The sequence below is a fragment of the Canis lupus genome, chromosome 23 (assembly GCF_011100685.1).
Source record: "Canis lupus familiaris isolate Mischka breed German Shepherd chromosome 23, alternate assembly UU_Cfam_GSD_1.0, whole genome shotgun sequence".
NCBI lineage: Eukaryota > Metazoa > Chordata > Mammalia > Carnivora > Canidae > Canis > Canis lupus.
This window is the reverse complement of record NC_049244.1, coordinates 31231089-31257374: the sequence shown is the minus strand read 5'-3', so window position 1 is coordinate 31257374 and position 26286 is coordinate 31231089. Positions and strand designations below refer to the sequence as shown.

General features: G+C 49.7%; 1 protein-coding gene across 1 annotated transcript in view; it reads left to right on the top strand.

Moving 5' to 3' along the window:
* The window catches only part of RAB6B (RAB6B, member RAS oncogene family), a 60371-nt gene extending 37350 nt beyond the window's left edge, over nucleotides 1-23021 (top strand). The window contains exons 3-8 of the mRNA XM_038570926.1: nucleotides 10616-10669; nucleotides 10861-10966; nucleotides 12701-12812; nucleotides 13913-14006; nucleotides 16840-16906; nucleotides 18549-23021. Of these exons, the coding sequence (XP_038426854.1) occupies nucleotides 10616-10669; nucleotides 10861-10966; nucleotides 12701-12812; nucleotides 13913-14006; nucleotides 16840-16906; nucleotides 18549-18613 (498 nt within the window). The 3' untranslated portion in view covers nucleotides 18614-23021. The remainder of the gene's footprint in view (nucleotides 1-10615; nucleotides 10670-10860; nucleotides 10967-12700; nucleotides 12813-13912; nucleotides 14007-16839; nucleotides 16907-18548) is intronic.
* Nucleotides 23022-26286: the final 3265 nt, after the last annotated feature.

The window sequence follows — 26286 nt, the reverse complement described above, 5'->3', positions numbered from 1 at the left end:
CAGTGCTTTCAGATAGTTGTTTGTTGTGTTTTGTTCAGAGTTTATAATAGTAATCTGCAAGAGGGTTGGTCTAATAAGAGCTCTGCCATTAAGGAAATCAGAACTGTCCCATTCCCTCCATCTGGGCTTCCCCCTCCACACACGTTTCCCATCCTCCACTGCACCCCCTTTTTCACCTGCTAGAAAGTTAGTATTCACTTCAGGACTTGCATAATTCCCTCATTTTGCCTCAGGAAATCAGTTAGAAGCAGGGTCCCTCTCCTCTTCGTGTTCTTCTCACTACACACTGGTCCTTTCCATCGTCAAGGAGCACAGTCCTGTGTGCTAATGTTAGCTCCTCTACAGGTTGGAAGTTCAGCTCTGAATAGGTATTAACCATGTGAAAGAGCATTCCAGGGGAGCATTCCAGCTCCTCATGGGCAGAGACAAGGGCTCATTCTGCTCTGTGACTAACACATAGTAGGCATTCGAGGATGAGAAGGTGAAGGAGTATTACTTACTTGCAGTGTTTGCCAGAAAGGAGCTGCCCAGGGCCTGACAGAGATGGGCTCCAGCTGGCAGTGCTGTGGGGCCAACTGCTTGTGCCTTGTGTCTGGGAAAATAGATGATGCCAAGGAGCTAGAAATTTCCTGGTAACCAAGGCTCAGCCAAGGCCATCTTAAAAGTTCTTGTTTTTGCTCTGTCTTTAGAGAGCGGACTTTAGTTGTCCTTGTTAAAATGCAAATGAATTTCCTCTGAAGTGGGCTCTGCAGAGCTATTATGGCTAATGACCATAAGAGTCTGACAATAGGAAGCCAGACAGGATGTGACCCCCACGTAGACCCAATGACAGCTTCAGGGCACAGTGACAGCTTCAGAAGCGAAGGGATTTCAGGAAGCAGAGGAAATACAGCGGAATAGTCAAAAGCAGAGGCTTTGCAGTAAATGAGACCTGGGTTCAAATCCTGCTTCCGCCTCCTATGTGACCTTGGTATCTGAGTGAGCCTTGATTTCTGAGTGAGCCTTGATTTCCTCATGAATAGCACCTTCTGCATACGTGGGCATCTCCCTCTGTCTCTCAGCCCAGGTAGGGAATCTGCCCCTCCTTCTGGACCACAGCCTCCTCCCGCTGATTATAGCACAAGCTCAGAGTCTAGGCAGTTGCTTGCAGACTGTACCACACAAATGAATTATCTGCAGGCTTACCTGGAATTCTGGTTCCTAGACTGACACCCCAGAGATTGTGATTCTGTGTATCTCGATGGGGCTCTGGAAGCTGCATGTTTAACAAGCTCCTGATGTGTCTCTGAAGCAAGTGGTCTCTACACTACATGTTGAGAATCACTGGGCCGTAGGAGAGACTGACCAGCCTGAGATCTTTCCAGTTCCCTGTAGAAACTGTTAAATGAGGGGCCCTGAGGCCAGCCATAGGGCTTAGAAAATGACTTGTAGGGCAGCCCCAGTGGCGCAGCGGTTTAGTGCCGCCTGCAGCCCAGGGCGTGATCCTGGAGACCTGGGATCGAGTCCCACATTGAGCTTCCTGCATGGAGCCTGCTTCTCCCTCTGCCTGTGTCTCTGCCTCTCTCTCTTTCTCTCTCTCTCTCTGTGTGTCTCTATGAGTAAGTAAATTTTTAAAAATCTTAAAAAAAAAAAAGCAAATGACTTGGAGATCATGACTTGCAGAGTGGCTGAATCTGAATTTTAACTACATGGAAGAACAATTCCAAAGGAGGGAACAGCATTAAATAAGGCACAGAAACACAAAGTGATTCGTGTGTGTAGTGTCTTAACCAGAACACTATTACTATAGTATAAAGTCAAAGCTGAATGTGATGGAAATGAGACCAGAGGAAGTGAAAGGCAGGCCCTGAGCAATTTGTAGACCAAGTGAAGTGTTTAGACTATTTATTAGGGACAGTGGGAGAGTGAAATGACCAGATTTATGTTTTAGAAAGATAACTCTGGTCCTGGATGACAGGTTAGTTGTAAGAGGAGAGCCTGAGGGCAGATAAACCAGTCAGGAAGCTGTTGAGGTTATTCAGATAAAAGAAGTTGGAGATCTTAACTGGGGCAGTGCTGGTGGGGATGCTGAGAATGGAGAGACAAAATGCTCAGGGGGCAAAGTCATCAGCTCAGTGATTCTTCTGAGGTAAGAGAGTGGATGAGAGAGCAGGTGAAGAGCAGGGACTCAAGAGGGCTTCTGGAGGCTAGGGCATATGGGGTGGTAGAGATGCCATTCAAGGAGGGAGGAAAGTACCCACTTTGGAGGGAGATGATGGGCTCCGTGTGGGACACACTGTCTAGTGAGATGCCTAGTAAACAGTTGGATACCTGGATCTGGGGTCAGGACAGAGGCAAGGCTTGGGATATAGATTGGAAGCCATCAGTACATCCTATTTGAAGCTGTGAGAGTAATGAGGTCCCCTGACACAGGATAGGAAAGACCAAGCAACATTTTAGGAACAGAGAAAGGAAGAAGTTCCTTTAAGAGATCAATAAGAAACAGCAGTTAGAGAGGCAGAGAAGCCAGAAACAAGCAGTGTCATGAATAGCAAAGGAAGGAAGGGTGTCAAGAAGAGGATGGGTCATCAGGGTCAAGTGCATCAAATAGAGCTTGGCCTAAGAATGTTCTTACAGTGGAGAGGTGAAATGTCTCCTGGTTAGCAAGAGCAGCCTCGGTTGGACAGAGGACAGACCCTGGACCACCCTGGTCAAGCAGCAGGTGGGAGGAGAGGAAGTAGAGACTGGGTTGGGGATCCTTTTCCAAAAAGCATACCATTTGAAGAGAGGTGAGAGCTTGCTAGATAGCTAGCAAGCTACTTAGTGATGGAGACATGAGAATTTTGAGGATGGTTTCTGGACAAAAGTAAAGAGTGAGTAGAGCATGAAAGCTTGAAAATGAGCCATCTCATTTCATCTCCTTGGAAAGGAGATGGCAATAGAGCATCACCTGAGAGGAGGGGACCAGGAACAAGGGACCCACAGGGAGAGGCTTGCTTCAAACAGGGAGAGCAAACCCTCAGAGCTGAGAGGGATGTGGGGATGATGATGGACACTGGTAGACAACTTGGCAAATATTCTTTTTAGTCTAGGCTCTGCCACTTCAGCTGCTGACCCTGGGCAAGTAACTTAAGCATCTTACACTCCATTTTCTTAGCAGTGATGTACAAGTACTAAAGAATGTTGCTCTTAACAGAGGTTATCAGGAGTAAATTAAGGCATGTAAAGCACTCGGCACAACTGCTGGCAAAGAATAAGTACTCAGATGCTTAGTCATTATTACTGTGCTTACACATTGTCATATGAAGGGTAAACACAAGGAATTGAAGTGCTTTATATCTAATGTTGAAAAGTAAGATTTGAGGCTGTCTCCTGAGAGGGAACCACACTGAAGATGGAAGAACGGGGAGAATGTTATGAACTCTTGCTGATGTGGGTGGAGGTAGGAGGTGATCAAGGACAAGTCACATGTTTTTATGTTTACTCATAGATTTACCATTTGTGGTGCTCTTATATTCCTTCTTTAAAGATGCAAATTGCCATCTGTAAAATTTGCCTAAAGCATTTCTTATAATTAGGGCCCACTGGTGACAGATTATCACAGCTTTCCCTTACTTGAAAATGTTTTGCCTTCATTTTTTAAGAAAAGTTTCACTGGCTGTGGAATTCTAGGCTGCCATGATCATGGTGGTGGTGATGCTCTTTCTTTGGAACTTGAAAGATGCTTTTCCACGGTCTTCTGTCCTCCATTGTTTCTGCTAAGAAATCAACTGTCATTCTTGCCATTCTTGCCATTATTCCCTGGTGTATAAAGTGTTTTTCTGTTTTCTCCCTGCTATCAAGGTTTTCTCTGTATCTTTGGTTTCAGCAGTTTGACTCTGACGTGCCCAGGGTGATTTCTTTGTATTTATTATGATTTAGGTTCACCGAGCTACTTGGTACCCTGGGTTGATGTTTCTAACCAAATTGGATAAAACTTTAGCTATTATTTTTTCAAAAATCTTTTTGCTCAATCTGTCTGTTGTTTTCATGAGGCCCCAGTTGCAAGTATAGCAGATTCTTGATATTGTTCAAGCAGTTCTGGAGACTGTGTTCATGTATTTATTTATTTATTGTATCTTTTTTCTCCGTGCTCCATTTTATTTTGGCCTCTCTTCACTGACCTTTCTTCTGCAGTGTTCTAGCTGTTGTTATACAAATCCCGTGTGGTTTTGTTTCAGATATTGTATTTTGTAGTGTTGAGATTTTCAGTTTTTGTTTTTAGAATTTCCATTTATCTCTTGAAATTCATCATTCATCTTTTCCTTTACATTTTTACCATATTTATAGCAGTCATTTTTAAATCCTTCTCTGCTAATCCAACATCTGGTTCACTTGGGGGTCTGTTTTCTTGATTATGGCTTCAATTTCCTTCTCCTTCGTATGTCTAAACCTTTTTTTATTGTGTAGTGGACACTGTGAAGACAGGCATACCTTGGAGATACTGCAGGTTTGGTTCCAGACCATGTGATAAAATGAAACATGAATTTTTTGGTTTCTTAGTGCATATAAAAGTTATATTTATACCACATTGTAGTCTATTAAGCATATAATAACATTGGGTCTAAAAAATAACATACATACCTTAACTTAAAAAACTTTATTGTTGGAGTGTCTGGTCAGTTAAGCGTCTGCCTTCAGCTCAGGTCATGATCTCAGGGTCCTGGGATTGAGCCCCACATCAGGCTCCCTGCTCAGAGAGGAGCCTGCTACTCCCCTTGCTTGTGCTCATTCTCTCTCTCTCTCTCTCTGTCAGATAAATAAACAAAAGCTTTAAAAGAAAATAAAAAGGACTTTATTGTTATGACATGTTAACCATCATCTGAGCTTTCAGCAAGTTGTAATCATTTTGCTGGTGGGAGGGTCTTACCTCAGTGTTGGTGGCTGCTGACTGATCAGAGTGACAATTGCTAAAGGTTGGGGTGGCTCTTAAAATAAGACAACAATGAAGTTTGTCACAATTGACTCTTTCACAAAGGAATTATCTGTAGGATGTATGCTGCTTGATAGCATTTTACCTGCAGTGGAACTTCTTTCAAAATTGGAGTCAGTCCTCTCAACCCTGCCACTACTTTATCAGCTAAGTTATGTGATGTTATCAATCTTTATTGTCATTTCAACAGTCTTCATAGCATCTTTACCAGGAATAGATTCTATCTTAAGAAACCCTTTTTTTTGCTAATCCATAAGAAGCAAGTCCTCAACCATTCAAGTTTTATCATGAGATTGCAGCAAGTCAGTCCCATCTTCAGGCTTCACTTCTAGATCTCTTGCTGTCTCCATCACATCTGCAGTTAACTACCACCTGAAGTCTTGAACCCTTCAAAGTCATCCATGAGTGCTGGAATCAACTTCCAGACTCTTCTTAATGTTTATATTTTGATCTCTTCCCATGAATCACAAATTGTCCTAGTGGCTTATAGAGTGGTTAATACTTTCCAAAAGGTTTCAATTTACTTTGCCCAGATCCATCAGAGGACTCACTATCTTTGGTAGTGATTTACAAATGTAATTTACAAAATGTATTTCTTAAATAATAAGACTTAATAGAATTATAACTTGATCCTTGGCTGCAGGGTGACTGCTGTGTTAGCAGACACAAAAACAACATTAATCTCATTGTACATCTCTATCAGAGCTCTTGGATGACTGGGTGCATTGTCAACGAGCAATAATATTTTGAAAAGAGTCCTTTTTGCCGAGCAGTAGGTCCCAACAGTGGGCTTAAAATATTCAGTAAACCATGTTGTGAATAATGTGCTATCCTCCAGGCTTTATTGTTCCATTTATAGAGCACGGCAGAGTAGATTTAGCATAATTTTTTAGGACTGTAGGAGTTGGGAATGGTATATAAGTACTGGCTTCAACTTAAAGTGACCAGCTGTACTGGCGCCTAACAAGAGAGTCAGCCTGTCTTTCAGAGCTTCCAAGCTAGGCATTGACTTCTCCTCTCTAGCAATGAAAGTCCTAGGGGTACCTGGGTGGCTCAGTCATTGAAGCATCTGCCTTTGGCTCAGGTCATGATCTCAGGGTCCTGGGATGGATGGAGCCTCGCGTTGGGCTCTCTGCTCAGAGGGGAGCCTGCTTCTCCCTCTTCCTCTGCTCCACCCCACCGCTTGTGCTCTCTCTCTCTCTCAAATCAGTCAATCAATCAACTGCTACCTAGCTAGCTATGAAAAAGTCCAAGATGGCATCTTCTTCCAACATACGGCTGTTTTGTCTTCATTGAAAATCTGTTGTTTAGTGTAGCCACCTTCATTAGTTATCTTAGTTAGATCTTCTGGATAATTTGCTGCAGCTTCTACATTGCTGCTTCATGTTGCACTTTGATGTTATGGAGGATGGCTTCTTCCCTTAAACCTCATGAACCTCTACTGAATTCAAGCTTTTCCTCTACAGCTTCCTCACCTTTCAGTCCTCACAGAACTGAAGAGTCTGGACCTTGCTCTGGACCAGGCTTTAGCTTAAGGGAATGTTGTGGCTGGTTTGTTCTTCTACTCAGACCACTAACACTTTCTCCGATTCAGCAATAAGGTGGTTTCATTTTCTTACTGTATATGGGTTCACTGGAGCAGCACTTTGAATTTTCTTCAAGAACTTTTCCTTTGGATTCACAATTTGGCTAACTGTGTGGTGCATGAGGCCCACCTTTCAGCCTTTCTCAGCTTTTGACACCTTTCATCCCTAAGCTTAATCATTTCTAGCTTTTGATGTAAGAGATGTGCAGCCCTTCCTTTCACATAACACTTAAGGCCATTGTGAGTTATTAATTGGCCTGATTTCCACCCTGTGGTGTCTCAGGGAATAGGGAGACCTGAGGAGAGGGAGAGATGGAAGAATGGCCAGTTGATTGGATACTCAGAATACACACAACATTTATCGATTAGGTTCACTGTCTTTTCTGGGTGCAGTTCATGGCACTCCAAAATAATAACAGTTGCAACAGCAAAGATTACTCACTGATCATAGATCACCATAAAAAATATAATAATGAAAATTTTGAAACATGAGAATTATCAAAATGTGACACAAAGACACAAAGTGAGCAAATGCCATTGGAAAAATGGCCCCAATGGACTTGCTCTACACAGAGTTGCCACAGACTTTTAATTTGTTTAAAAAAAAAAAAGAGTTATCTGCAAAGTACAGTAAAGCAAAGCACGGGACAATGAGGTATGCCTACAATAAATTATAGAGATTCTTGGATTCTGTTACCTTCCTCTGAAGAGTGTTTGAGTTTTATTTTAATAGGCAGTTAAATTATGGAGAGCTAATCTTTTTGGGAGGATGGGGCAGGATTACTTACCATGTTTAAATTTTGTTAAGATAGGTCTCTCTTGGTTTTTCCCTCAGTCCTCTGGTGTGACCCTCAGTCCTGCGATGATACCTTTCCTCCCAACGCCAGCCCTTCTGGGTTTCCCATGGAAAGCCTGAGGTGTTTACCAAGCCCCTCTAACTTATAGGACTAGGAAGTTACCTCCGGAAAAATTGGTTAAATGTTGGATCTCACTTCGTTCTCTTGCCTTCCTTCAAAGCTTGTAACCCCTCCATTTTTCTGTCTGCTTTTGCTCACTCTTCAGTGCTTAAAAATTATTTCTTGTATTTTTCCACAGTTTATAATAGTTATCTGTAGGAGGGTTAGTTCGATAAAAACTACTCAGCCATTATTGGAAACCAATCATAGGAATATATTTTGGGGCAAAGCTGATGGTTCAGCCACTCCCAGGAACAATGCCTGTGCTTTGGCAAAAATGTGTACAGTTATGGGAAGGTCTGCTGTAGCTCAGTGGCCTGGCTTGTTGGAGACAGAGTAGTCAGTTAAGAAACCAGATATTTCTCTGATGTGCAAGAAGCATGAAAGTAGGACTAAAGGTGGGAGACAGCTGGAAAGGGAGGAGGTAGAGAGGAGGTTGGCCCCTTCCAGACTTAGTTCTTCAATACCGATGATGTGGTCAGGCTTTTGCGGGGCGGGGAGGGGGGCAATGGAGATAAAATATGTGGGTGTCCAGTAATGGCAGTTATGATTGCAGAGGCCACTGAGTTGAGCTTTGCCAAGGCTTGATCCAGATGGCACAATTCTTGTCATGTCATCTGGTGACTTCTCAGTCCTCCATGGAAGCAGAAGTGGCTTGTGCCCACATGAGATGCATTGGGGTTGTTATTGTTACACTATCATCAGTAATATCAGCATTGCCATCTGTGCTGCTTACCTTTGAGGGGTATGTTTCTCCAAGGTTCTTTGCTCTATTAGTTAGACTATTGTTAATCTGTGTTAAAAGAAACCCAAAATAACAGTAGCTTAAGCAAAATTGAAATTCCATTCTCTCTCGCACAATAGTCTGGATGTAAGCAGTCTAGGACACTGAGGTGGCTCCCCTAGGTCAGGGACTCAGGCTTCCTCCATCTGGTTGCTCTGTCATCACTACTATATCACCTTCATCTGGATGGGCCAGCATGACTCACCACTACCTGTCTTCATTCCAAGCTGCAGGAAAGGGAAAGAGGGCAGCTGTGAGCATGTCACCTGCCCCCCATCATCCCAGAAGATGCATACATCACCTTTACATCCCACTGACCAGAATTTAGCCATCTCCCTGCAAAGGAAGCTGGGAAATACCATCTTTATGGGGGTAGCCATTGATCCATTTACATATCTAGAATCCTATTACTGTCGAAAGGGAGACTGCATATGGGAGGATAGCCAGCAGTCCCTGCCACCAATCCTGAGGTCACACACCTGGTTTTCAGCTCAGGGGTCACTTTACAGAGGCGCTTGGCACTCCTGGGGCACTGATGAAGGGAGAGATTTCCACGTGGTCTGCACAATTCTCCTTAAGGGTATCTGGAAACAAGGACTGTCACACTTCATTGATGAGTGAACATTGTGTGACTTAAGGAACAAGGCTGGTTCCACAAGCCACCTGTCAATTCCAGACTTGTTCCCCAGTGACTACACCATGTAGGAAAGATGTGCACGCTGGGCTACAAAGAGCCCAAGTGATACCGAACTTGTAGTGTTGACCCTTCCAGCTCTGCCTCTGACTCATGAAGTCACCCCAGACGTGCCCTCTAACTTCCCTGATCTTTCATCTCCAATGTAAGGGCTTGGATGGAGGTTATGTCTAAGGTGTATGTTTTAACACCCGTGTTCTAGGATTGTAAGATTCCTCGACACTCCAGGACTCTGCATTAGGGCAGACTTCCAGGGGGGATACAGTTTAACTCCTTTGTGGAATGATTTGGACGTCTGAATGTACATGAACATGCTTGCAGACAGCCTGGGACCTGCAAACATGGGTTTTTCTATCTCCTTGTGCTTCCCTCCATCGTGGTTTTTGCAATCAGAAGTAACTGCAGTTTCCCATACAACTAAGGTTACTTTTTAATCTTATGTTTTTGTTTTAAAATATTCTATTTCTGCTTCTAGAACTATTACACATTAATTGAAGAAAATGGAGAAAATAGAGGAAATTATAAGGAAGGAAGCAAAAAGAACTGCCCATACTGTCGTCATTCACACTGGTGTTTAGTGTGTTCCTTTCATTTTAGTATCCAAGAAAATATGAAAAATACTTCTCCCTACTTAAGTGCATCCTGTTGGGATTATGCTACACATGATATTTACAACCTGCTCTTTTCTGCCTGATGACCGATTCCTCAGGTCCTTAAATATTTTTTGAGAACATGATTTTAAATGGCTGCTAAGGATTCTAACCACATGGGTGTACCACGCTGTACTTTATCATTTATCAGTGCCCTGGACATCCAGGCTATGTCATCAGGCATTATTATTAACTGCATAGCAGTGACATCTCCATATCACACTGATAGTGTCTTAGTTCCTATCCTAGATGCTGTGGGGCAGGTGAGCCTAGAGAGGTTGGGTGGCCTGTCCAAGGCCACACAGTGAGTGGTGGGTCCCAGCCATCTGGCCACAAGGCTGACTATATCCTGCCCAGTCACCTCTCCCCACTGCCAGAAAAGAGAGGGCACAGGGGTGTGCTGGGGACAGTTGGCTCCTAATATGTTGGTTTGGAAGAAAAGAGTCAGTGTGGTTTCCCAGGGAGATGCTGCTCTGGATGGTTTGTTGTGTCCCTGAGGAAACCCAGCTGCTCTCTTCTGCCCACACAGCAGCAAGCCTTGCTCCTGCTCCCCACTCCACCCCTGCCTGCTGGGGGCAGTGGTGGACCAAGCCTGGGGGCCGGAGTTCCAGGAGCCCAGAGGGGAGGCTGTGAGAGAAAGGAGGCAGGTGAGGTCAAGCAGGCTTGGGCCAGGAGACCACCCAGCTTCTGCTCCTCGAGGCTCCCACCTGAGGAAGGCAGGGGATACACCTATCAGGGTGGGGAAGTCTCCTCGCCTGGTTCTTTTGTCCCCTTCACAGAGCAGTTTTGTCACTCCCGAAAACCTGTCCTCATCCTTACTTAGCCCCAACCCACTTCCTCTGAGAGGCACAACTGGCTTCACTATTGGCAGGGGGAGGCAGGGACAGCAGGGCAGGACTTGCCTTAGGCTCGGCATGGGTGTCTCTTCTTTTGCTGGCTATCACTGCCTGCCTGAGGCATTTCAATTTTAACCTTTCCCTGTTTTTCTCTAATAGGCAACCATTGGGATTGACTTCTTGTCAAAAACCATGTACTTGGAAGATCGTACGGTGAGTACCTGACTTTAGAACTAGAAGGACAGGGAGGGCTCCTTTGGACTTATCAGCTGGGGCCATTAGCTGGGCAGCACTGAGAGAGCCCATGTCTACTGCAGAGCTGGCAGGGCCGGCATCCCAGAGCCAGGGCCTTCCTCCAGCCCCCAGTGAGGATCACACTGACCTCCCTGCCCTCCGTGTGACAGGTACGGCTGCAGCTCTGGGACACAGCCGGCCAGGAGAGGTTCCGCAGCCTGATTCCCAGCTACATCCGGGACTCTACAGTGGCTGTGGTGGTGTACGACATCACAAGTGAGTGTGGGTCCAGGGTGCCAGAGGGAGGGTGGCTCATAGAGGCTCTGGGGCCTGTGTGCATGCTCATGTGTGCACACGTGTATGCTGTGTATGCTTGTCTTCTGACTGCAAGAAGATGGGTCCTTGGTGGTGGGGGGTGAGTTGCCTTTGAATACCAGCATGTTTTCCACCTTCCCCCACCATCCTGTGACAGGCATGGGTATACAGGATTGAGCTGGGCCTGCTCAGAGCAGGGGGCTGTGTGTAGAGGTAAGCGGAGGTGCCCATGAGGCTGGCCCTGCTCCTATCCCTCTGTGTCTTCATTGGCCCTGATGGCCAGAGAGACCCCTGTGGAGCCACTTCAGTATGTATATATGGGAGAAGACACTGGTCTCTGGGCCAGCCTTGAACCAGCAGCCATGGTTTTGTCAGCTGACATCCCAGCTCCTCAAAGGGTCTCCTCTGAGGGGAGGCCAAGCAGGTCTGGGAGAGCCATGGGTGGGCTGCATTTCCCACACAGTGTGGCTCCTCTGGCCAGGGCAGCTGTTCTTGAAAGGAAGACTTATTGCAGGGAGAAGGAGTGGGGCCTGGTGCAGAGCCTCAGCTGCCCAGACAAGTTAATAGAACACACCTGATAAGCCCTGGTGCCATGGTCACACCTGGGGTGGGAGGACACCCGGGTGCTGTCCACAGTACTGAAATCACATGGGGAGGCATGTGTGCTCCACTGCTTTGAGCCTGCTGCCCTTGGCCCTGCCCAGCTCCTCTTTCCACCCCTCCGTCTGACCACAGGCTCCCCCCACACCTGAGTAAGGTGGGAGCTGGGTCCTTCGGCCTGGGTTTGTGCAGCCTGACACAAGCAGGATGCAGCGCAGGCTGGGAGCAACCGAGGCTTCCTGGGATAGGCCGTCTCCCCTGCCTTCAAGTGTATGGGTGTTGCCCTGCGACCACTCCCCAAGGTCTGTCACATCTTTTTTTTTTTTTTTTTTAAAGATTTTATTTATTTACTCATGAGAGAGAGAGAGACAGAGACACAGGCAGAGGGAGGAACAGGCTCCATGCAGGGAGCCCAACATGGGACTCGATCCCAGGTCTCCAGGATCAGGCCCTGGGCCAAAGGCAGGCGCTAAACCGCTGAGCCACTGGGCTGGCCACATCTTCTGAGAAAAAGCCTGCCTTCAAATGGCCTTACCTTTTGTGGCCATTGTCTCTCTTGGGGCCACCTCTCTCCTCCTCCTACTTGCATATCCTGAGAGTTCTCTTTGGAAACTCTGGCCCTTCCTGAGCACCACCCCCCTCGGTCAGAGCCCACTGTGTAGGGCCCGCCTCCCCCAGGGGCTGTTGTGGCTCTCCACCAACACTCACACACGCACACACGTTTCCAAGCTCAGCCAAGTCCAGTGTACCCATTTCTCACTCTCTGTTCTGCACCTACAAAGTCAGGTCTGATTCTCAGGTGGGCTCCTAAAACCACTAGTCTCTGTAGCAAATCATGACAATGACCTTCCAACAGGAGGACTCCCACCCTGCCCCAGGGGGTGGTTCAGCAACACAAGGTTTCTCCAAGGCCCTGGGGCAGCAGCTCCACAGACACCCATGGGCCCCCCACTAGAAGGCCCAGACCCACTGGTCTGGGTGTGAGGATGCACAGCCCTCCTCCCTCCTGCTCCTGGTCTCATGCCCCCTCCCACTTTGCCCTCTGTCTGCTCAGGTGGACTCTCATTCTGTTGTCTCCCCACTTTTCCCACCCAGATCTCAACTCCTTCCAGCAGACCTCTAAGTGGATCGACGATGTCAGGACAGAGCGGGGTAGTGATGTTATCATCATGCTGGTGGGCAACAAGACGGACCTGGCCGACAAGAGGTAGGTGTGAGGGTGCAAGGTGCGGGGTGCTGGCAGGCCCGGCCCACCCTCTCCTCTGCGGCTCCTCCTGGCGAAGGAGTTCTTGGATGCGTGAGTGGTGAGTCTGTGCTTCTGATGTGTCCCCATGCATCTGAGAAAGGCGCCTTGGGGCCACTGGAGGCTGTGAGAGCCCTGGGAGACCCTTGTGTACAGTGTCTCAACTCTGCACCCTACCTCGCACTGTCTGCAGGGACGCTTCTCCATGAGAGGTCTATGGAACCCTATGTGCCTGGCCGTGCGCAGCAGTGGGTGGTCTGGGGCCCGGCACGGCCACAGCCCAGCTGCAGCTGGCAGTCCCTCAGGCCCCAGTTGGCTTCTGCTTCTGCATGTATCTCTGCCCCCACGAAATACTTGCACTGGTGTGAGGGTACTGATCCCCAGGAGTGAACGTGCAGAATTTCCCATCTGTGGCTGTGTCTGGGTGGTCGTGATGCTTCCTCGGAGATGCTGCTCCATGGCTGCCTCCACAGACAGGGCTCACTTCAGTGAGGATACACTTTGTCCTACATATATACTTTGTCCACTCATCCCGTGGGACCCAGCTTGGTCAGATAGAGCAGCAGGTCCTGGACGGCGGGCTTCCTCCAGTGTGCTCTGACCATCTACAGAATTATCTGCCTTCGAGCCCACTCTAATAGAGTCCTGTCTTTCAACTAAGGGAAATGGGGCTCAAAGCCCAGTTCCATCACTCAGTAGCTCTAAGTACAACCTTGAGGCAGTCACTTTTAACCTCACCATCTGCCTGTGGAAAAGGAGACTGCTGACACCACCCAGAGAGCCAGTATGTGGCCCAAAGTGCTTTCTAGACACAGACACATGAGATGGTTAATTGTTAGGAAGGGCAGGCATGGGAAGGTCCCCAACCTTCCACAGAGGTCTCTTCCTGAGCTGGGAAGCACCACAGAAGGAAAAGTGGGGATGCTGATACCCTGCTGTGGCCCTGTGCCCTTCATCCTGGACGGGAGCCCTGTCCTCAGCTGACTCGTGGGCGAGGCCCTCATCTCAGGCTGCTCCCTCCACCTCTACCAGGGGCTCATTTTGCCCTCTCCCCTCACTCACAGGCAGATAACCATCGAGGAAGGGGAGCAGCGTGCCAAAGAACTGAGTGTCATGTTCATCGAGACAAGCGCAAAGACTGGCTACAACGTGAAGCAGGTAGGATGCACCTGGCGCTGGTGCCAGCCAGCCTGGCCAGGGAGCCACGTGTGGCTTCCAGCCTGGTTAGTCATGGGCCTGGCTCTGCCTTGCCCTGAGGGGCTAGTGAGCAGGTTGGGGCAGGCCACCAGAGCACCATCAACCCCACTTCATGGGAAACGAGCTAACCTCTAGAGCTGGTAAAGCACATGAGAGAGGGTAAGAGCACTCACTCTCTGGGGGTGTCTCGAGCATGTCATCCTTAGCCACCTTACCAGACTCATGGCCATGTAACATGCTGAGTGTCCGGCCACCAACTTCCAGGTGACAGCAGCAACATTTCCCTAACATCTTACCTCACTTGGGATGGAGGAGTGGGAAATTGAATCTGACCAGCATTTTGGGGTACATGCATTGTGCTTGACAAGTGCTCAGGGCTGTGGAGGGCCAGGTGGGCTTGGAGCTTACAGAGAAAGAGGCCTGGGGAATCAGGATGGTCAGAGAAGCCCTGGAGGAGGTTACTGCTGAGCCTCGCAGCAGGGGGCTTCCCTAGGACCATGGACCTCTAAGGGTGGGGATCCACAGGTCAACAGACTTGGGTTGGCAAGGGCTACCCCTCCAGTCTTCATACACCTCCTCAGACATGAACGTAGGCAGGACAACTCTGTGGTGGTGGCAGCACCTGTGACTTTATCACCGTACAGATCACAACCGTTCTCTTGTCCGCCTGCCATGTTATGGGTCTCTTGGCCTCTACGTGCATCACTGCTCCAGTTCACGGGGTGACTAGACCTGCTGCCAGCTCTCGCTGTTTAACATGTCCATGGGGAAGCACAAATGCAGCTGCATAACCACCTAGTGTCTTTAAAGACTTTAGAAGTGTATTTCAGTCCTGAATGATTTCCTTTATACCCCTATGTAACCGAGGTCACACGCTTATAAGGAGCCCATTGGCTTCAGCTGGCTGCCAGAGAGGTCTTTGGTTCACAAAAGGTTAGGAGCCCCTGTCTTCAAGGAAGAGAGGGCTTGAAGAGGTGAAGAGGGAAGGTGTTCTCTGCAGAGAAGGGTAATGTGTAAGCAGAGATGCGGCTGGAGGGGTGCGTGACCTGGGGAGGGGACTCTGAGTGAGGAGCGTGGCTTGGCAGGGGTGTTACTTCTGCCCTGCCACCCCTAGCAGTGCCTGGGAGCATTACACAAGCTGCCCATCAGCTGTTGGCCTGGATACAGTGATGGTTCATCCCACATGGACAGTGCCCATGGCAGAGGAATGGAGAGAGACAGAGTGAGGGACCCCGAACCCTTCCTCCCCAATTAGAGCCCCCTCAGCATGGCTGTGTTCATGCCCATGCCCTTCCCAGTGCTGTTGTGGTGTCTCTTGGAGCAAGAGCTGCCTATCCCAGGAGGCATGGAGGTGGCCCTGGGTTGCTGCTCTGTGTGGCCCTGATGGAAATTCACAGGATGCAGGGAAGCAATGGGCAGTAGCCCATGAGGCAGGTCATTTCTGCCCTAGTGGTCAGGGGCAGGGAGATGCTGATGTCTCCCTTTTTAGAATGCTCTGGAAGCCACTTGATGGTCTAAGCATGAATTAAATGTGGTCCGTTCAAACTCTGTGGTTCAGAGGAATCTTCATGTAGCGCAGACTCCTGGATTCTAAGGCTGATCATATCTGCTCTCGGAGACCCACGTGTGACCCCAGGAGTTTCCGTCTAACTGGCAGTTTGGCCACCAGCAGGCAGGACACGGCTGCGTGGGCAAGGCCGTGATGGAAAGCTCAAGAGTGACTGGGCCTTTGCACCCTCACTCACTTCTTCCTGCCCCACTTTGGAACCCCCTCTGCATTTGCCCACGGGCTCCCTTACCCTGCCAGGCCCACCAGTGACTTCCCCACTCAGGCCCTCCTCACCCTTGGCCCTGTCACTTGGCTTGGGTGCTCCCATAGAGCTGGGCTCTAGGGTGAGACCATGAACAAGACTCGCCCTGTCTTTAGAGAGCTCACTGAGTCCCTGGAGTTGGAGTATATGGCGGGGGCTGCGGGGGGCGGTGGGGGGGGGGATGTTCAGAATCATCTGGTGCATTATACTTCTGCTTTGTACTTGTCACCTGCTAGGTTCCACGTCTGCCCTGCCTGACGTCCCCACCACACGGTCCTCCCTGTCTACCTACAGACACAGACACCCCACATGTGTGCAGCCTACACACTTCTCCCCCCACACTTACACAAATTCACACACAGACAGTCCACATGTGCATTTTCCACACATGCGCCTCTTCATACAACATACGCATCACCCTAACACCCATACCCAAACAAACCTACAGCATCACACTCACTCTCCTGTATGCTTTTTCTCTCAGAAGTCTTGTTTTCCATGATGTGATTGTATGGCCCTGGCTCCCAGCACCCTGCTGCCCTGATGCCTGTGGACTCACAGAACCCCCTCCCCCCGCCCGCCCTGCATGAAGAGAGGGTCAGAGAGGGTCATTTGTCTCAAGGGCAGGTTGAGAGTTGGTTCCCCACCCAGGCGGTGGGACAGAAGCCTGCCTAAGGGCTTGTCTCCCAGGGCCTAGATCATTTTCTCCACTAGGGTAGGTAGGTCCCTTACAGTCACCAGGACGCATGCTGCGCTCCTGGGGACCCGCGGTCAGCCTGCCTGAGTGAGAGGCCTGCCGGGGCCCAGACCTGTGACAGGCACTAGGGCAAGGGAGGGGGCAGTTCGGTGCAGCGCCGGCCCTTCAGGGCACAGTTGGCGGGCCAGACAGGAGAACAAGGCCCAGGGTCAGGACAAAGAGAGGCAAGAGGGTGGAGAGGCAGGATGGGGCCAGGGGCTCACGCTGCGTCTCCCCCTCTCTCCAGCTCTTCCGACGTGTGGCATCAGCTCTGCCTGGAATGGAGAATGTCCAGGAGAAAAGCAAAGAAGGGAGTATCCTTTTCCTTTATTAAGTGAGTGAAAGATGTGCTGGAGAAGCCATTTATCCACTGGTGGATCCCCTTAGTGTTTTAGAACAGTGGGTGAGCCCTCACCTGGTCTCCAGCCCATCCTTCCCTGCTGAGTACGGCGTGGGCCCTCCTCTGTACCGGGGCGAGGCTGGACTCCAGAGGCTTTAGGAACTCGTCCAGCTCAAACCGTCCTAAAGCCTCTATTTCCAAAGCAGTGGGGGTACCAGGTGGATGTGAAGGACGGTGTGGGGCAAGTGAGAAATAGGAGCTCTGCCCATGTTTACAGTGAACACCACTTGTATTTCACGGGTACAAGTAGACTCTCCACTGCACGGAAGGCTTCTGCACCCAGAACATGGTCCAACCTATTCTACGTGGGAGTTTCCCCAACAGATCCCTCCTCCCGTGTCCTGCCTGCTTCCCTGGCCCAGCCCTGCACAGCCCCAGAGCTCCCTCTGCTCTGTGGGACGAGGTCTGCACGCGGCCACTCACAGAGCCCACCCCAAACCTCAGATGACACCCAGAAGCTGAAATTGAGGCTCAGAGAGGTAGTCTGATCTGCCCAATGGGAAGGAAGGCAGTTGTTCATCCTCTACCATGTTACCAAAAATGTGTTTATGTAGATATATACCAGGAAAATGTTATTTTTGTAGGTGTGGGGAAAATAAAAGGAAGAAAAGTCAGAAAGTCCTACTCAAAATATAGGCCATGGCCAGAAAGTGGCATGGAGGGAAAATGTGATCTTTGGGAGAAGCATGGCTCTTTGTAGTACTCAGAGCCAAAAGAGTCTCTCCCAGAGTCCTTAAACAGGGGCCACAAAAACATCCCTAGGACACCCACAGCAGGACCCACAGCAGGTCCCACAGCAGCACTTACGCTTCCGCCCCGTCCACTGCCCCAGCTCAGTCCTCCAGAGGGGCCCACAGCCCTGCCCGGGAAGAGCCATTCCGTGCTGTGCCGACAGCCTGGCCGTCAGCTGTGTTCGAGCCTGGCGTGAGGGGCTGTCAGCTTGGTGAGGGCAGAGGAGCAGCCTGGCTATGCGTTTTGAACCCATTCCTCTGGTGGAGCTCTGACTGGGGCTCCTCCAGCCCAGTCCCCAGGGCACCAGTGGAAAGGGCTGGAGGCATTTCCCAGGGATGCGGCTTCCCCCGGCAGCCCTCTCAGAGTCTAAGCGACACACTGGGACTAGAGCTTGAGGCGTCACTTGCTGTGAGTGGTGAGGGCAGGGCCCACGTAGCCCTGTGCTAAGATGTGGGATCCATGCCTGACCAGCAGGATGTCCACTTCCAGTGCACCCAGAGGGTGGGATTGCCTGGTAACCAGGCTGAGGCACTGCTTACCAAGAAGGCTTCTGAGGAAGGGCCTGTCCTGCCTGTGTTTACATGGTCATCCCACAGCCCAGGACCAGCTTTGCTTCAGGTCGATGAAGGGGTGGGGTCGTAGGAAGGAGGGGGGTGGGAGCTGGTGACCCTGCCTCCTTCCTGCCCAGGCCAAGCAAAGACCTGAGTAAGTATTTGTGGAAGGACAGAGGATCTACGTGCATAGGGCAGATGAAGGGTGCACAGGGACAGGAGCCAGGGAGCAGCTTCTCCGTCAGTCATCTTCCTTAGCCCAGGCCCCTGCAGTGATCGACATCAAGCTGGACAAACCCCAGGAGCCCCCAGCCAGTGAGGGCGGCTGCTCCTGCTAATGCAGCCTGACCTGCCAGCTTCCTTTGACACTACTCGCTTGTTGTGTTGCTTCCTATTGGTTAGCTTCCTAAGGGGGGTGGGAAATGAGCTTATCAAGATGGGAGGATTTTTCTTTTCTCTCTGTCTCTAGGAGTAGGGTGGGGTGGGGAGGGAGGCTGGGCATCAGGGATCACGTCACTCTTAACAGCTGTTACTTAAACAACTATTTTTTGGTTTGGTTGTAATATATTGTACTTTATTAAGATTGCCAAAAACTGTTAAAATTTAAAAAAATTTAAATCATGTGTATACAACTTTTTGCCAGATAAAAATGTAGTCATTTTTATTTAAAAGATGTGCTTTTTGTTTTTGTATATTTGTAAACTTACAGAGAACCTTTTCCACACACCTCCTCCTTCCTGCCCTCTTTGAACCATTCATCACCTCTGCCCTCCTTCCACCCCGGCCCGATAAATTACAATTAATGGGGCAACTTAATTAGGTTCCAATCCCAGGCCCCACCCACCAAACAGGCCCTCTTTGGTTAAATCAAACACTGAACACAGCCGCCTCTGAAGAGGCAACCTTTAACTCTGTCCTTCTTCCGTGGCCAGAGTGGGACATCAGCCATGGCCCTGAGCTGAAATTAAGGCCTTGTGGACGGCAGGGAGCCCGGCAGCAGGCCTCACTGGAATTCCTCCTGCCTCTCCCTTCCCCTCTCCGATAAGCCTAGAAGGGCGTGGAGGGCACGTGCCACAGGCAACCTGTGTTCTCTGTGGTCCACTCAGTGGTTAGCAGAGAGGTCACTGGAAGGAAGGACGGGGTGCTGTTGGCTACTGGGGCTTGTGTCGATGTGTGGTTCATAGCCTTGGGGCACCATGTGGTTCTGAAAATGTTCTAATCAGCCTTCCCAGCAATCAGCACACATGTCTGGGTTAAATCTAAGGGAAGGGCAGAAGGAAACGCAGTGTGTGCCGCCCCGAAGCCCTCGTCCTTGCACCTCAGCAGAGCTAGAGCCTGTATCGCACGGTGTCCGTCTGTGATTGGGGCGGGGGGGGTCAGCTGCTGTACCGCCACCTTGAAGATGCAAGTTCAGATCCTTGGCTGCTAGTTCTATGGAGTGCTGTTCTGGAAAGGCTGACCTCTTGATGTGTTTGCCCCACTGGCATAATGCAGTTGTAATTATTGTGCACTTACCTTTGAGGGTTTTGTGGCAGCACTCTGGTTGCTGGAAGGTGCTGCTGAGGTGGGGTCTCCAGAAGGCTGCCCAGAGAGAGCCATCCTTGCCATTTTGACTCATTTCTGAGAAGGGCTTGGTCCGAGGACCTCTAAAATCTCTGAAGATAATTCTAAGTGATGGAGCCCATTTGGCCAGCGTTCCAAATAGACCCAGACTTACCGACCCTGAGCCCGCACAGAGCCAGGCAGTGGGCTTGGCAACTCCGGCCAAGACACAGTAAACCCTGCTCTCCAAGCTGGGCTTGAGTCTGCCTCCAGGCTGCTGTTGGGCATGTCTAAAGGGAGCTAAATGACCATCTGGGAGTGGTAGGGGCTGAATTCCTCCACAAAGCAGGACTCCAGTAAGTTATTGCAATGAACTTTGGAACTTCTCAGAAACTAATCCAAAATGGCAGCCAGTAAGTAGACAGGATTCACTGATATTTGTCCAGTGGGCCTGTCACACACTCTCAGCTTAAGGAGACGGTCAGAGCTGATGTTTAGAGAGGAATTTATCTTCAGGTGAAGAAGAGAGGAAGCAGGATTTTTCACTGAGCTCTTCTTCCAGAAAGCAAAGACTGATGTACGAACGTTAATTCCAGTGTCATGTGTTTAGTTTTTATATGTGTGTACATAATTATATATAGAGATAGACTTGTGTATACACCTTCCACACACATTCTCACAGAGATACATGTGCTCAATGTATATTCTTGTTTTTCCTGCTCTCAAGTTGGAACTTGCATTGTGATAACAGTTTTGGAAATTCAAAAGTACTGCAACGTGTTGAAATAAGAAATACTTAATATTGTCAAAAAACTTGTGATTGTCTTGCCATCAATAAACTAATGCATAGATGTGTTAAACTACAGGCAAAAATAGCCACGGGAATATGTGCACCGTTTCTCTCTATACTTACATGCATAGGTGTGCATGCCCATGTGGGCCAGTACCCCCCCACCATGGCACACCCCCAAGTGGTGCTTGTTGGAAGAGTGCTTACTTACCTCGTGAGGATTGATAGAGTCCATGTTACAGTATCAGCCTGGTTGGCAGTGAGGCCCATTGCTTTTGGCCTTGGGGACAGCCCCATTTGCTGGGATCTGCACTGGGTCCCAGGGAATGAATGTATGGTGGATTTTAATATTCTTGGTACTAAGCGTAGCTTTTCTTAAACATTCCTGTAAAAACAAAGCAGAAACTCAGTTCCCTTCTCATGTGCACACGTAAGTTAAGGCACCATGAACATTTCTTTCCATCACAGCCCAAGAGCAGTAAGAGATGCAGATGTCATTTGGCTTGATGTGGCCTCGGGGAGCCCTGCCTTCCTAGCATGTACACAAGGTCCTCTCTCGAGTCCAGGCTCTCCCGAGCGGCTTCTTCTGAGGTGAGGGCAGTTGTCTCCTCTTGTCCTTCCAGCCTAGTGGTGCCATGCCATTCCATGACCCTCCTTCTCTCAGGCCTGATTTCTGCCCCTCACTTCCTGGTCTGTTGGGGCAGCCGGATCTCTTGCACAGAATTGGGTTGGTTCCTTGGCTCTCATTTTGAGCAGGTGCCATCACTGACTCTTGGTTATAGGTAGTATCTAGACTTGGAGCTGAGGTTTAGTAATAAAATGATCAGGTTCCTTTGAAGAGGGGGTGAAATTGCCACCACTTCCCCAGTGAGTGTTCCATCCCTGCCAAATCCAGATGGGCTAGCATGAGGCAGAGCCATCGTTCAGTCCCTCTCCCTACGGACTAGCCCTTACCTGGGAGATGGCCGGGGTCCTCTTCTTCAGGCCCCCTTTTTTTTTCTTTGAGGGGAAGTGTCAAAGAAAAGTTGTCAGTAAAGCTCCTATTCTAGAGGCATCTGAAAAAGCATAAGATACAGGAAGCAGATAGCATAGTTATAAATGCACACACGTGCCAGAACGAAGGTCGGCGGCAGGTGTGAGAAGTGCAGCGTTTAGTCCACGGTTAGCAAGCGGACTGGTTATGAGCAATCCCTCTCAGTCAGAGCCATTACTCTCACCACTCTCTTCCTGTCAGCATCCTCAGACATTCTGGAACACTCCTGGGTCTGAGGAGCAACCAGATCACTTCAAGTGTCTCAGGCAACAGAAACGAGAATTAAAATGCCGGTAGCTAAGCGTACAGACATATCTTTGAGTGCACACGTCTCTGACCTTCCAATGGCAAGCCGGTGCTGGGAGCCCCTGCCCTCAAGCACCAGGTGTGACAAAATGGCACCGCTGGCTTCGGTGTCCTTCGGGCAGAGCAGCCGCATTCCTTCATATGGCAGAAGGCAGGTGAGAATGTCAGGATGTGAGAACAGGTGGCCAAGGACGGAGTCCCAATCTGAGCCACGTGAGGGGCAGCTGAACAGAAGTCATTGTGCATCAACCAAGCAGGGCCGCATGCTCACTAGTTTCCAAACTACCTCTCCCCCAAGCATGTGATGAGGTGTCACCACCTAGCTACGGCAGCACGATGCGGAGGTCTCCCGTCCTTCCTGTCTCCGAGACAGGAAGACTGAGGCAGAGAAGGGCCACTTGCTTGTGAGCACCCGGCAAGTCGGAAGCGCTCAGAGCCGAGGTGTTTCCATTCTTCATCCATCGCCAACCTGCGCGAACCAGTGTGACTGTGCGCCCGTATGGAAGGGGCTGCTGTGCGCGGCTGCTCCTCAGACCACCTCTACTCTGGTTAGGATAGAAGGTTCTGGCCAGCGTACCTGAGCGAGCTGGGAAAGAACGCATGTCCATTTCACGCTCCTCCATTGCTAAGAAGGGCCAGTCCCCAAGTCCACTCTGTCATGGGCACCCACAGACCAGGGCATCCTTTGAGTTTTTGTTTGAAATGAACTATTTAGATGTTCCAAAACCTTGGGCTCTCGAGTGTACGCTCTCCAGCGCCACAGCCCTGCGTGGCTGACACTCCCCGCAGGGCATGGCTTATCCTTGCAGTGGGGTTTGGAAGCTTCCTTCCACTGGGAAGCCTCCATACACGGAAGGCCAGCCTGCGTCGTGTGGTGTGTCGACTTGTCCCCTCACTTTCCCTCACCCATCCCCTTCAAAGTGATTGGCCACGAGGAGCACAGAGGGTGGCATTTCCATCTTCACTGGCTCAGCAGGCATAAATGGCCACGTTGACTTTACATGAAACTGTGTAAAATGTGGAAGACTCAGCATGTTGATCAAACAATAAACTGTCCTGATTCTCTAACACAAAACCTCTGTCTACTGTCTCTAAGTGGTGCAGTCATATATGGCGGGTGGGGGCGCAAAAATGTATTTCTTCAAGTGCCTGCTCCACAAAGCCCCTCGTCTCCTGTCTGGTGCGAGGTCTTCCACCCAGAGCCTTGTTTCTTCCTCTTCACCCGGGCCCTCCACATACTCAGACATACGAATGAGGGGAAAGGTGCCCTCATTTCCATCACCTCCGCTCTGCCTAAAGGCTGATGGGAAGGGAAGCCCCGGGCAGAACGGAGACTCGGGGGTGTGTAGTAACTTCTGTCAGCCCTGGTCTCCACAAGTCATGGCTGGAGGTCCTGAAAGGCAGGTACAGGGACCGAATCTCTCCTCCTCCTGGTGATCTCCAAAAAGCCATTTAAATAATTTAGGGTGAACCGTAATCATCCTCCAGGTGACACCACCAAGCAGCCACATACCACCTCCCCTTCCCCCACACTAGAGAACATCCCCTGAGAGGCCCCTCAGGTCTCTGTCATCTCCAGACTAAAAGCTGCCATAAAGGCCAGGACAACTGTGGGGCCAATCCGGAGAGGACGCAAAGGCCAAGATCAGGCCCAGAACTGCCCTGGCCTGGGAATGCTGGAGTCCTGGAGCTATGGAGTAAGCCAGGTTCACCAGATCTCCCTCTTCTTCAAGTTCAACTTTACATTATCTTTCCCCTTCAAAGTTTCTAAAGTTTCTGGAACACCCTCCAATCTGCCACCTCAGGGAAGCCACCTCTAAATTAGGAGGGACAGGAAATAGATGTCTCTGCCCACCAAGCCTAACCTTTGTGGCTGCCAGATGTAAAATGTGAGGTAGAGGAGGTACCGGGGATGACAAGGGGCAGAGGAGGCCTGACGACCAAAGTACACGCGCTGGTACAAACCAGACTGAAGCCAGAGCCAAGCTATTCCAAGACGGGGAGGGCATAACCTTGCCGAGGAGGACAGCATTTATACACACGACTGTCCAGCAGCCCCTCCTCCTGCCAGATGAAGGGAGTAGCACCCTGGACTCCCCAGACTCAGATGTGAAGATAACAGAGGGTTGGTGAGTAACCTGTCCCAGGTGCCCCGTGTGGCGCTGACGGATGCTGCTCAAGGTGGCCAGTGAGCAAGAGTGGAGAAAGGAGCTTTGATAATCCTATGCTAACCTCAAACTTAGAAATGCCACAATAAGTATACTGATAAGCATATCACAAATACCACAAACAAAAACATACATTTCAGTTGAGACACAATCAGCTTAAGTCAATGGAACACTAAATGTCTTACACATAACAGGACCACAGGGGGACACTGGGATCCCAGGAGGTGCTGAGACAGAAGCCACGGGGAAAAGGTAAGTGGTGCTCTCCATGAACGGCAGCTGTTGTTGCTACGACCGCAGCAAACTGGCAGATGCCTGGCAGTGGAGGGGCTACCGAGGCCCCAGAACCCTAGGGAGAGGGCTTGAAAAATGACCTGGAATAAGAACCGTATGGCCAGCACCTTAACCCCTCAGTCTGTATGTGTGCTCCATACCGTGTGGAAGGCCCCATTCCAGAAGCAGTGGCGTGCCCAGGCATATTCACTGCAGCCACCCACCTACCAAGGCATCTCCCCACATCCCGAACCTCTCCCTTAGCCAGGAATGGGTGATTCGTACCAGGTGGCAGCTGGCCTGTGAGGAGGTCTCGGGACCCAAACACACCCAGTGGCTCAGACACTGCTATGTTCCCAAGAAGGAGCGGTTTCAAGCCATGACGGTCTCTAGGACATACAGCTGTGCCTTATATGCCCGTCACCACTGACCTGTCTCTCCATTCTGGCCACACTTGCCTCCTGTCTCATGAAGAAACGGGACTACTGTGGCTGGATGGCTTCAGGGCCACAAGAAGACACCAACAGAGTAGAGCATACATGTGACCTCTTGAAGCCCTTCCCAGCACCCAAGGACTGGTCACCATGGTCTCTTCCTGGCCCAAACACAAGAATGGGATAACTGTAGCACAGAAGTAGGAAGCAGGATGAGAGTGCCCAGGAGGGACTCTGTAACCTGCTGCTTACACACCCTGTCAGAAAAACTAAACAGGGCTGTGGCCCCCAAAGTAGTTACACACAAAGCCTACTGAAGGCACACCTGATTCTCCAGGGCAGGTGACGTCTGACGGTGCTCCAAGGAGCCCCCCGTACCTGGTACAGGACACACTGAGCCCGCGGATGCCTGAGACCACGCCCAATCTGCCATTGAACTGAATGTTTAGGAGCAGGGTCCTCAGAAGAGCTGACGGGCCTCACAGATCATTCTGATGCACACCAGCATCCGAGAATCATTGTTGGAGAGAGAACACCTTTTTCAGAAGATCTTTAAGCCCTGAAGATAATTCAACCTTGCTCCCCTTGTCATTTTTTTGTGTATTGCTTTCTCCAGTAAAGAAAATAATTAACCAGGAGAAAAAAAAAAGAAAACCTGAGAGAACATATATGCCTTTTTTTTTAAGATTTATTTATTTTTATTATATTTATTTTTATTATTTTATTATTTTATTTATTTATTTTTTAAGATTTATTTATTCATGAGACAGAGAGAGAGCGAGAGAGGCAGAGACAGAGGCAGAGGGAGAAGCAGGCTCCATGCTGGGAGCCTGACATGGGACTCGATCCCGGGTCTCCAGAATCACACCCTGGGCCAAAGGCAGACGCTTAACCGCTGAGCCACCCAGGGATTCCCCATATATGCCTTTTAACAGAAGCATCAAGCCACTGATTTTTATTCACATGCGCACCTACTCTGATTATGTGAACATGTCACATTCAACACATTCTCTTTTGATTTCAGTTCATTATTCTTACCTATTTCCTTAAATTACTGTTGGCTAACAAGGAAAGGACAAAAACTAAGAATCCAAAGGACGGTAAGGACATGATCAGCAATGAGGCTTTTGAGTAAGAACTCTGCCAGGGGCGAGGCCCACTGTCTTCTCCATTTCAGCCTGGGCTTCCTCCACATTCGAGCAGCAAGTGCTCTCACGCAGAGCTAGGGTGACCAGAAGGAAGGAGTGACAGGCAGAGGCTCACGCTGTAGCGCATACGGGGACCACACTCACTGGGATCTTACCAGTTCATGCTTCTCTTGACTCTCCCTGACACCCTACCCCCCCAACCCCCGCCAGGTGAGATGCCCCTCCTGCAGGTCTGCAGAACAGCCCGTGTCTCTCTTGTCATGGCTCTTGACCACACTGTTCTGGGATTAGAGTCTCATGACCCACAGCTCCCCTTA